A 12915-nucleotide genomic window follows, 5' to 3' on the forward strand; every position below is an offset into this window, starting at 1 on the left:
GCCAGGCTATTTAAGGTGGAACGGGAAAGTTAGCTAGCTAGCTACCGAGACATTAGCATGCTATTAGCAATTTTTTGTGCTTCTTATGAAGAAAATGACCATAATACACTGAAACAATATTAAACTAAGAAAATACAGTGGTTATTGTATTTCTTTAATGGAGAAAATTCTCACATTTGTGGGTTTTTTTGGTCGCTCGCTCAGCCATCTTGCCAGTTTTTCTTTTTTTCTCATAACACTTTGGACTGTGCCATGTAGCCCTAACACTTCACCCTACCCCTCTATCTCAACAAAAATTGGGACACCCTTACCCTAGATGTGAATGCGCAAAACGGAGGGCTAAGGGCTCAGTGGTAGGGGTGAGGGGTGAAATGGGATTGGGCCAAAAATAAACCCCACGGCTAAATTAAATGAATTAATAAAGGTTGATAAGGCTTGTTTTTTTTTTTTTGACAAACACTATTTGCTTTACTAAAACACCATTGGCTATAACTAGAGCTAGATGTGTAGATGTGCATTCCCCCAGTCAACAACAATGAAAAAGTATCCCCCCTTAGAAAAAAACAATGTCATACCTTCATAGGGAAATTATGTATGTATGATCAACTAATCCCAGTGGTCACATGATGACATAACATGATGTTTTATCAAGTAAATGATACTTTGACAGAAAGGGCCTTTCACTAAACTGATTTAAACTTTTTTCTATTTATAACATTGTTATAAAGCATCATTCAAGTAATGAAGCCGATAATCTAGAGGCTTAGTTAAGAGCACCAAATTCAGTTTTATATGAAGAGATTGTTTATAGACCATGTTCAAAAATATTCAGTTTTTCATGATATACATTACTGGGAGTAAGCTTTACACATACAATAAATATCAATGCTATACTACAATTAATACTGCTTTTATTATTGAAATAAAAATTCCCATTAACATCAGCTCTTATTCTTTTCAAAAACTCAATATATTCAAAATTGTTACACACAGATGTACTGCATTTTGAAATGAAATCCTTCATATATATTTTACTGGAGATAAAGTTTGAAAGTTCTACTTTTTAATATGAAATGCTAATCAAAAATATTCTTAACTGGGAATGGAAGTTAATGTAACAAGATTTCAAGTTATTTAAGAACATTATTGTTGGTCTGTTCATCATGACATTTTAACACAATGCTAAAAAAAATGGAGTTTTCAAATTATGGAAAACAAACATAAAGGTAGAAGAAATACTATTACATTTACAGTACATTTACTTTAGTCATTGTGTACTTGTGTAAATGTGCAGTCATATATTTATAAGAAAATGTGCTTTTGCAAAAAAACCATCTCCATGTTTGTCATTTTTAACTTTTCTGCATAATTTGAAAACTCCAGTTATTCTTCGCATTATGCTAAAATGTCACCAACAGAAACAAAATTACTTGAAAAAATGTTTGTTAACTTGATATGTTACATTCCATTACAATTTAAGAATTTTTTTCCTTCTCTGTAAAGTTGCCATTTTGGAGATACAAGGTTTAACTCTAAAAGCAGTGATATGAAAATTATTTCTCAAGTTCAAAATAACATCATACAACCAACTTTATTAAACACCTTATGTTGTCTTGTGAATATTGACATACACCAACCAGCCACTTCATTAAGTCCACCTCCTTATTTCTACGCTCATTGTCCATTTTATCAGCTCCACTTACTATATAGGTGCACTTTGTAGTTCTACAGTTACAGACTGTAGTCCATCTGTTTCTCTGCATACTTTGTTAGCCCCCTTTTACCCTGTTCTTCAGTGGTCAGGACCCTCACAGGCTAAGTGTTTGCCAGTTTTTTCATACAGTGGTGTAAGAAAAAAATTGAGAGATTTTAAAGTTTTTGGTGACTGACATTGTACAAGTGAAGCTAGAAACTGGGTTGTTTTGGCTATGTTACACAAGCAGAAAAATAAATAAATATTTTAAATACATTTTTTCTTCTCTTACCCTTCAGGGTTTCCGTATCATGTCCATAGCACTGGGTGAGATGTTGTTGGCCACTGACAATGGCCAGCTAAGTGCGTTAGGTTGAAAGGCTCGATGAGTGGCAGTAATGTGTTGGTCTTTCTGATTACCCCACTAGCACATAACCTATATGAGTTAAGGATTTGGTACATCAATTAGATCTCTGCAGTTTGTTGTTTTTTTAGGGGAAAACTAACTTGTATTTAATGCAAAAGGAGGACTTATTTCACCACAGGAATTAATGCCAGAGAAACTATCCAACTCCAGTAAAAGAGCCGGAACACTTACACGCTTATACGCTTACTAAGAACACTTCAGAGTGGATGTGGTTTATATTCCTGCTGAACCGAGTGTACTTGCTTATTCTTTTGTCACCTACAATTGAAATGCTTTCATGATGGCTGCTTTCTGAAGATTACATGAAAGTAACCTACATTTCTATATGGGTTTGCCCTTTGTACATAAAACATTACACTGTACAGAAAATAATTATCTGTCACTGTAGAAGCTGTTTAGCTGTTTGGTTATCAAATAAAGTAATAATCAATTTCTGATTCTGATTTCTTATATGAAGTAATTAGTACGATCATCAGAATATTATAAGTCATTAAAGAAAGTAAAAAAAAATAGCTGCTGTTTATAATATCTGTATATCTGTGTATCTGTAATAGAACAGCTGTAAAAAATGTACAGATGATAAAACTGGGTGATTTTAAAAAAGAAAAATATTTTTTTCTGTGGCTTTTGTATTTTCATAAGGAGTCTTTTGTGTTCAAGTATCTTACTTGTGATCAGTGCAGCAGGCTTAGATATGACATTAAAGGCAGCATAATACTTACGATTATGCTCAGGAATCCTAATGTGAGAACAGGTTGGATATAAATGGTGTGAGTCACACTGTAGTTTTGGGGCCTCCGTTACATTGTAAAAAGACCAGAGAAGCTGAAAGCTAAGCTTACCCAGATACTGCAGTGTCAGAGTTAAAGTAATAATCCCATTGGCTGATTTACTGAGAGGTGTCAGTTAGAGAGAGAGACACACAGACAGACTGTAGTCAGTCAGCTCTCACTCATGTATGAGTTTGTTTCCTCTACACTGATCAAGATGAAGCTGTGTTTGATTCTCGTCTGGTCAGTTCTTCTCTCCACAGAGGCTAAAAGTGAGTAAAAGTGAATATTTCAGAATTTAATCATGAACTCGACTGCTGTGTTACAGTATCAGCATTTGTGTGTGTGTGTGTATATATATATATATATATATATATATATATATATATATATATATATATTTATCAGACAGTTTTATACACAGACATGTTGTGTTTAAAGCTGAAGTTAAAGCTGAAGCTGAGGAAAAGCTGAAGGATGTGATTATTTAAGTCTTTCCACATCAGTTCACATATTTGTTTGTGGATTTTCACCTTCTCTTCACAGGAATTACATTTATTTCTGGTGCACATAAGTGATTTTTTAAATCTATATTATTTAAGATTAATTTCTTATTTTAACTTAAAGAGTGACAGAGTGAAGTTTATTCCTGCATTTGTTGATGCTCACAGTGGCAGTTTGGGGAAAAGTCTATGTTTCTGTGTTTCAAATGAAAGAGAATAAAAGGTTCATTAGAAACAGTCATTTTTGGTTGTTTTGTTTTTTCATAAAGAGGTAAACCAGTAAAGCAGTGTGTGAATGTGTTCACTGACATTCTTCTCCCTTCTTTCTTCCTCAGATGTACACAAGGACATCGCGTTAACCCTGTGCTCTGATACAGATGGAGAGAAAGAAAAGATATTTGGACTGGACGGAGAAGAAATGTGGCACGCTGACTTCAGTCAGGGGAAAGGAGTGATGACCCTGCCGCAGTTTGCAGATCCTTTCTCCTATGTAGAAGGAACCTATGAGGCGGCTGTTACTAACATGGGTTTTTGTAAACAAAACTTGGAAGTTTGTGCAAAAGGCTACAAATATCCTGCAGAAGCGAAGGGTAAGACACTAGAACACAGTTCACAAGTAGTCACCAGTAAATGAAACAGAAGGACCATGTGAACGAATTATTCATCAGAAATAACCTTCTATATCTACATGACTGTTCAAAGTTTTGGGATCACTTTTCATATTAACAATTTGCTGTTCTATTCAGTAATAAAATACACAGTATAGACTGAATATAGATATTACACGCCAACATGTATTTCAGATGCTTTATTCAATATTTAATATTTTTGAGAACAACAAGAAGTTAATGTAATTCTGTAATCACCTATTTTTAGTAACTTTGTGCATTTTTTCAAATAGGAGACACTCTGAATATGAATTTTTACTAGAGCTTCATTCTGGATGTTCCACAGTTTCTCAGTCACTTTTTAAAAATCTTAAATCTCTCTTCATCATTCTGTACACATCTAAAGTTTTTTTCCTACAAACTCTGAAACACAGAAATTGCACTGTACCAGCATTGTATCAGAATCATTTTTGCTGGTATCATTTTTACAGTTATTCCAAAATTTTGAGCAGTAGTGTAGAGCCATATTTTGCATGAGGAAACAATTTAATGACAGTTGTGGGGAAAGGTTAGTTACTGTACAAGTGTAATATCAGCTTTCAGGTATCAGATAGACAGAGACAGTTTTACTGAAGTTACTTTTTGTTATAATGTGTGGTTAAAGCCCATTCTTACATACAACTCAATTTATATGTGATTTGGCTAGTTCACCTGTAAAAACATCAAAATTACACAGCAAACTGGAGTGATTTTTAACTGTATTAGAATGAGAAAGGCAAAAGTTTAGAGTTACAGAATAAAATAAAATGATAAACACCTTTAATTATTATTTTATTGCGTCTGTAATGAAACTATGAGTTTAATGTAAAACACGAAATCCTTTCACAATATAATCATAAAAACATAGACAAAATCACCTCCACTTATTTAGGACTGATTTGCCTTTTGTTCTGTATGTCATACTTTCCAATTAATAAAACATGAATGCTTTTATCCACAGATGCCCCTCAAAGCTCAATCTATACCAAGTACAGTGTGGAGCTGGGTGCTAAAAACACCCTCATCTGTTACATCACTGGATTCTACCCACCTCATCTCGGAGTGCAGTGGACCAGGAACAACGTCAATGTGACAGATAAAGCCAGTCTCAGCAGATATTATCCAACCAGTGATAGAACCTACAAAGTGGTCTCAGCTCTGAGCTTCACTCCAGAGGAGGACGATATCTACACCTGCACTGTGGAGCACACGGCCCTGGACAGACCACTGACCAAAACATGGGGTGAGATTATACCTGCTTATAGACCTGATTCTGTTTATGATTTTCAATAATAGCATTACAACAGGTATGAGTGCTGCATATGGCTGCACAAAACACCATGTCCACACAGCACGGCTGGACACTGAACCTTTTTCAGTTAAAGCTGACCATGCATATAAAACAGTGTTATTTCATGAAATCATAAAAGAAATTAAACATATCCTAAATTATTATTACAAATCTTTAAATGCACATTAACTGTTTGAATTGTTAGAAAATGCAGACTTTTATCTCTCTTTCTCTCTCTCTCTGTGTGTGTGTGTGTGTGTGTGTGTTGTACAGATGTGCAGGTGGCTCTGCCCAGTGTGGGTCCGTCTGTGTTCTGTGGAGTGGGTCTGGCTGCAGGACTGCTGGGAGTCGCTGTTGGAACTTTCTTCCTCGTTAAAGGAAACAACTGTAACTGATAATCTGACTGTCAACAATACTGAAAACTTGTTACAGAAACTCTTCTGGGTGGTGTTTCTTTTACCATCCATTTTGTAATTTATCTGTGAACATAAATATTTTAAAGGATTTCTCCAAGACCAATTATAATTTTTCTGTCTTTTCTTCATTTAGCTAAAATTGCTATTCATCCAGCTAACTATGCTGGACAGAAATATAGCTTATCTACTGAACTAACATTGTCTGGAACCACAGATATATACAGCTGTGTATCATCTGCATAACTATGAAAATTGATGCCATGCTTCCTAATAATCTGACGCAGTGGCAGCATATACAAAAAAAAAACAAAAACAACAAAAAAAAAAAAAACAGCAGTGGACCTAGTACAGAGCCTTGTCGTACACCACAGCAAATATCATGCTTATCTGATATATGTTTACCTATATTTAGAAAATACTGTCTTCCAGTTAAATATGTAGAGAACCAGTTTAACCCTGTTCCATTTAGACCAACCACATTCTCAAGCCGATTTAGAAGTGTTCTATGGTCTACAGTATCAAAGGCAGCAGTTAAATCCAGAATCATAAGTACTGAAACATGACCCACATCAGCATTTTTTCTCAGATCATTCACTACCTTCACTAAAGCAGTTTCAGTGCTGTGATTTGCTCTGAAGCCAGACTGGAATTTTTCATGAATATTGTGTTCATTCAAGAATTCATTAAGGTCTGAGAGACTTTTTCAATGATTTTACTTAAAAATGGAAGGTTAAAGATGGGTCTATAATTGCTAAGAACTGAGGGATCAATGTTATTTTCTTTAATAGTGGTCTTACAACTGCTGTTTTGAGTTTGTCTGGAAATATGCTGGTTTCCAAAGAGCGATTTACAATGTTCAACACACTTGGACAAAGGGTACCAAATACTTCTATAAAAAAATGCTGTTGGAACAGGATCTAAAACACAGGTAGAGGAATTTAACTGCATGACAACTAGAGTAGCTAATGCTAATGTGATTGTTAATATAAATACTTAATAGAAATATGAAAGGAAATGATGAGTGAAGTGTCTTAAAATTTCTAAAGTGGTTGGCTCTTCAGCTAGCTAACCTTCATGTTTTATGGATTACTGTCTCAGTAATCTTTTCAAAACTATTTATAGTGTTTTTCTGTTGAATAAAAATAGAGTCTACTGTTGGTAGTTCTGGAGTTATAAAATGGGACTGAATGTTCGTGATTTTTGTATTAACAAATAATGCAAAATCATTACATTTTGATGTTGGAGCCTCAGTGACATAATCATTGGTTAATTTGGGATTTAACAAGCGATGAGTTATTTAAAATAACATTCTTGGGTTGTGTTCGTTGTCATTAATATATTTTGAGTAGTATCTCTGTCTCTCTGTTCGTACTGCATTGTTATAAATATTAATACATTTTTTAAGAATTTCATAATGAATAGTTAGTTTAGTTTTCCTCCATTGCTGTTCTGTTTCAGTCCCTTTTTCAGCTAGTTAATCTGTTAATTTTTCCACAGCATTTTTTGAGGTCAAGGACTTATCTTCAGTTTTCTGGTGCAACAATATCTAGAACAGATCTTAGCGTACAGTTAAAATCATTGACTGTTCATGCACTGTTGAGTTAATAGGAAGAACAGGTTTGCAATGGAGAGCATTACTAAAAGCAGCCGCTATTGATGTGTTAAAATACCTTTTTTTTCATTTTTGTTACTCTATCTTTTATGCCAACAGAAGCAGACACACTAAAAAACACACAGTAGTGATCAGAGATGGAGATATCAAGGATTTCATTGATGTTCATAAATAAACCTCATGACATGACTAAATCTAAAGTGTGACCATGAATATGTGTCAGACTAGTCAGAAGAATCCTATCATCATAAGTTACACAGACAGACAGAAGTTCAGACAGTTCTGGTAAGAAGGACGGTGCGTATTTGGGTGGATCGAAGATAAAAACGTAGATCTGTAGCAACTTAGGTGGAGTCCATCTCTGTAATAAAGAGAAAGTTTTTCCCAAAAAGTGTTCCAATTGTCAATAAAATCCAAGTTATTGTCACCTTTTCAGCCACTCGTTTAGCACGTAGAGTCTGTTAAAAATCTCTTTTCCTCTTCTAAACATTAGCAGAGGACCAGAAACTACAACTCTGGCTGTTGTTTCTTCCTGTACTCTACACAATAGTGTTGTAAAATGGTCTTTTAAAAGTTTTTGTGCGATATCCATGACTCAAGCACCAGAGAGGGATATAACAGATGCTTTACCTTTAGCTAGAGCCAACAGTGGTGGACGAAGTACACAAATCATGTACTTGAGTTAAAGTAGAGACACCCAAGGTAAAATATTACTCCAGTAAAAGTAGAAGTTCCTCCCTTTAGACCTCCACTTGAGTAAAAGTACAAAAGTATTTGCCTTCAAATGTACTTAAGTATCAAAAGCGAAAGTACTAAAAGATTAATTATGACTCTGATGTCATTATCATTTTTGTAACAAGACTCGCTTCATTAACTCAGTTTAGGTGAAAATACTCCAGTGTCTCTCTTGGTAAACCAGTCTTTTAATAGAATGTCATTAATTAGTGATGCTGATGTCTATTAAAATTATCATAAGCACAAAACACTGAAGGCAAACAGTTTCCATCAGGTAGAACTGAGTGGCTCTGAAATCACTTTTTACAAACAAGCAAAGTTTCAGTTTAAGATTTGTTTGAACTTAGTTACAAGTTTAAGTTTAATAAAAACTTTAAACTCAGATTCACAAATGAGTTTCCTTTACTAAACTGCATCTGTAGGTCTCTGTTCATAAACATAAACTAGCCAAAACTAATTTACTATAAAATGAAATATTGTTTGTATAAATTCAGAAAAAAGACACGTCAGTCACAACTGCATGTGTGTACATATTTCTATATTGTGGTCTGTTTACACAAAGTTAGGTTAGTTCATCATTTATGTTGAACAGACTCTCCCACAATTTTATGCTGCTGCACTGATGTTGAACCGTGTGCTGCACTGGGTCAGTATGACCAACAGGTCAAAACAAGCTCAAAACAAAGTGACCGCTGTGCTCTGATTGGTGTTCTTCCTTTTTGCGCTTCTTTTGTTTTGACATGTTATGTTTTTATACACACATAAACCAAAAGGAATGACAGGAATTGCATAATATAGTGGAGTAAAAAGTGAGATATTTGACTTTGAAATGTAGAGGAGTGAAAGTAAAAAGTCGCCCAAAATGGAAAAACTTCAGTAAAGTACAGATACAGGAAAAAACTACTTAAGTACAGAAACAAATTACATTTACCTAGTTACTGTCCACCACTGGGAGCCAAGTTCACATTCTGCACGATTGAGTCGCCAATTACTAAAACGGATGAGAGAGAGCTCAGTACTTCAAATCTGTTGCTGGTGGTGAGTTCAGGCTGAGGCGATGGTTGGGATCCATGCTGTCTTCTGCGACACTGGTGTTCCCAGACTCCACTTTCCACAGGCACAGGGGTTACCATGAGAGTCCCTGGTGTAAGTTTCAGAGGTCTGGCCTAGTTTAGGTGACATCTGGTCAGCGTGGAAGTTGCCCAGATGCTGGTGGCCCCATGACACTCCACAAGTCTATTCGGTTGTGAAGTCCTCCTCTGTTCAGCTGTAGAAAAGCCAGTATTCATGATGGTATAAGGGGCATTAGTGCACATGATATGGGTGACATGCACATCTGTGAAGGCAACATTAATGCTGAATGATATATAATGTTTTGGCAACATATCCTGCCATCCAGACAGTCTTTTTCAGGAAAGGCCTTGATTATTTCAGCAAGACGATGTCAAACCACATTCTGCGTATATTACAGAAGCATTGCTTCATATTCAAAGAGTCAAGGTGCTAAACTGACCTGCCTGCAGTCCAGACCTGTCACCCATTGAAAACATTTGGTGCATTATGAAATGAAAATTATGACAAAGGAGACCCTGAACTGTTGAGCAGCTGAAATCCTGTATCAAACAAGAACGGAAAAATATTTCACTTTCAAAACTACAGCAGTGTCTCCTCAGTTCCCAAACGCTTACAGAGTGCTGTTAAAAGAAGAGGTGATGAAACACAGTGGTAAACAGGCCCCCTCCAAACTTTTCTTGGAATGTGTTGTCGACATCAAATTAAAAATGGGCTCCTTTTTTCAAAAAACAATAAGATTTCTCAGTTTCAACATTTGATTTGTTGTCTTTGTAGTATTTTCCTTTAAAAAATATGGTTTACATGATTTGCACATCATTGCATCCTATTTTTATTTACATTCTGCACAGCGTCCCAACTTTTTTGGAAATAGGGTTGTAGAATAACCAAAAATCTTTTTTATGTAAATCTCCGTAGGTGAGCTAACATAAATTAGCATCATCATAGAGGTGTTTTTCCCCTAATTAAACTAAACAGTAAAATAAAAACAATAACAATAAACCAAAGAATTTACTATTTTTTTTTATTCTGCATTTATTTCTATGTCAATCAGTCAACAACAAGCCATTTACTACAGGATATGCTAGCAACTAAAATCTAATAAAATAAAATAAATATACTTTTAAAGTAAAAAATAAATGGGCAAAGCCAAGTAAAGAGAGGCACCTTGGCTTTTCTACAGACCAAACAAGTTTGTATGAGCTCTTCGGTACAACTAGAATAGCAAATAAATGATTTTCTAATTGTAAGAGCAACAATTCACAATCATTATAATTGTTAGTTAGATAATCTGTGAATGTGCTAGTCACTAAGCCTCTTAAAAAAATTAAGAAAGATGTCAGTGTGATGTATGTGAAGGGGGTGGAACAAATGAGGGAGCGAGCGAGTGAGCAGGAGAGAGGGAGACCCAGCAGAGTGTATTATTGTTCTGTCTAGTCTGCAGTAATACGAAGTAATACAAACTTCAATGCTGAGTCCTCTTCGCGTCTTTGTTCCTTTGTCCTCACTACCTTTTACCAACCAATCTAACCCATAGTCCCAAATCTCAGTAAGACCACAACAAAGTTTAACACTGCTAAACTCAGTGGCCTTGGATTTTCATACTGGCAAAGTTTACCTGCGTGTGTGAAAACAAACTATGACAAAGCAAAAGCTTGTTTGAGTCTCTAGTGAGGGTATTCAGCCTGAGCCCTCTAATACTGAAAAAAAATGGATCATTTCACTCATAAAAAGTGCCCTTTGAAGGGTCTCCAGATGCCAGTGATGCTTTCAAGATGCTGGAACATGCATTGACCTCACCCATTTTGGGCAGTCCAACTAGACCACCATGGATGGACTGTAGTGGCACTAAACACCTCAATGCAGATGATATGTACTGCCACCCTCACAACATCTCATCTGATGATCAACCCCTGCTTGGCTATGTCAGCATGTCAGACAGCTACATCCCAGATCATCACAGGCAGGAATTGTCCCAGGGCCTGGACTACCAATCAAAGTATATCAGCTCATGTCACACATCTTCCTAGTTTATATTCAGACAGACTGGGACCTGCCCACACAACAAAGGAATGACCTGGATATCGCACTAGTGTTTGACTGGTTGGAATGTGGCCAGTTCTCACCTCTTTGAAATCAGACATCTCTAAAGAGTTTGGACTCCACCAATCCACAGTCAGACTCATGATGCACAAACAGAAGAAGTTCAAGACCACTGTTACTGTTACTGTCGACCAGGAGTGGTCGACCAACAAAGATCACACCAAGAGCAATACGTGTAATAGTCCACAAGGTCACAAAGGAACCCAGGGTAACTTCTAAGCAACTAAAGGCTAATGTTAATGTTTATGAGTCCACCATCAGGAGATCACTAAACAACAATGATGTGAATGACAGGGTTGCAAGGAGAAGCCGCTGTTCTCCAAAATGAATGTTGCTGCCCATCTGCAGTTTGCTAAAGATCACACAGACAAGCTGGTGGTGGTCATATCATTGTTTGGGCCTGTTTTGCTGCATCTGGGCCAAGACCAACATAACAGAGATGAAGGTGTTTTGTATGGAGGAATGGGCTAAAACTGCACCAAGCCAATGTGCATGACTAATCAACAGTTACCGAAAACATTTACCATAATGTACCATATCTCCAATCGTTTCCATGTCAAACTGAAGTTTCATGAATCAGAAGTAGAGTAGTTTGTACATAATTAAAGGCAGGCCTGGATCATCCCATGGGTCATATAGATGTATGCCCAGGGGCCTAAGCCACTAGGGGCCCCCATGAATAATTATTAAAACATCTAAACTTCTGCCTTGACTTGTGGTGGGAACTTATGTTTTGTGAATATTATTAACATTTGCTTTATTTGTCAAACAGAATTCTATAAAATGCTTCGTAGCAAGATCACCTTTAAATCAAACATTTATGGTGACTTTGACATGTGTTCAGTATAGTCCCTCCACATTTGAACAAATATCTCAAACCAAAAGAATTATTTTGCCTCAAAACAGATTAAGAAAATTCTTATTGAAATATTAAGTATTATAGCATTGAAAATGGGTTTATAGGCTATATGGGTTTGGTGACTTTTCCCATATTTTATCAGCCATCTAATCAGTCATTCTGATACCAAACATATTAGTGTGCATGAAAACTGATGCACAAATACTTAAGCTTTTTATCATCATCTTAATTTGAGTTTAAGTTTACAACACCAGTTTATGACCATTACCAATTTGTAGCCAGCAAGACACGATGAAAGAGAATGTTGTACACAAAATCTAAAGCATCTAAAGTCACCATATGCATAATGGACAAACTACTCAAACTCACTTCTCATCCGCCGGTTGTCGTAGTGGGATGTCTTCTCTTTTTTTTGACTTGTGGTTTAGCCTCTTCATCAGATGACAGCGAAAAGTTGAAGGACCCAACAGATTCTGAGTCAGAAGATATCTTTATGATAGAAGACATGGCTATAACATAGACCAAGAATACAGAATCAATAATTATTATGTGATAATTCATTATTATTATTATTATTATTATTATGTGATAAAAAAAAACATGTATTTCCAAAACAGTAACTTTACAGAAGAAGGCAAAAACTTTATTTTATTTCAAGTATTTCTGTATCACTTCAAGCAAAATAAAATAGAGAAATTGTGTTGATGCAAGATATTTTATTTGTGTGCAACTACTTTCATTTTTTTCAGTGTAATGCAAGTTTTAGTCCTCCCCTGGGCAAAAAAAAT

At 35.7% G+C, this 12915-nt stretch overlaps 1 protein-coding gene across 1 annotated transcript; it reads left to right on the top strand.

Annotated features, from left to right (window-relative positions):
• The first annotated feature begins 3071 nt into the window (after window positions 1-3071).
• Window positions 3072-6375, top strand: LOC118800615 (H-2 class II histocompatibility antigen, A-R alpha chain-like). The gene is made up of 4 exons (XM_036560880.1): window positions 3072-3162; window positions 3729-3983; window positions 5002-5283; window positions 5605-6375. The coding sequence occupies exons 1-4, from the start codon at window positions 3075-3077 to the stop codon at window positions 5724-5726; spliced, it is 747 nt and encodes a 248-aa protein (XP_036416773.1). The 5' UTR covers window positions 3072-3074; the 3' UTR covers window positions 5727-6375.
• The last annotated feature ends 6540 nt before the right edge of the window (window positions 6376-12915 follow it).

This window comes from Colossoma macropomum, unplaced genomic scaffold (assembly GCF_904425465.1).
Source record: "Colossoma macropomum unplaced genomic scaffold, Colossoma_macropomum, whole genome shotgun sequence".
NCBI lineage: Eukaryota > Metazoa > Chordata > Actinopteri > Characiformes > Serrasalmidae > Colossoma > Colossoma macropomum.

Excerpts from the sequence above, each read along its gene's own strand:
- LOC118800615 (XM_036560880.1), top strand. The coding sequence starts at position 3,075 with ATGTATGAGTTTGTTTCCTCTACACTGATCAAGATGAAGCTGTGTTTG. Across the intron at positions 3,163-3,728 it reads TCTCTCCACAGAGGCTAAAA|ATGTACACAAGGACATCGCG; the intron begins GTGAGTAAAAGT and ends TTTCTTCCTCAG. Across the intron at positions 5,284-5,604 it reads ACCACTGACCAAAACATGGG|ATGTGCAGGTGGCTCTGCCC; the intron begins GTGAGATTATAC and ends TGTGTTGTACAG.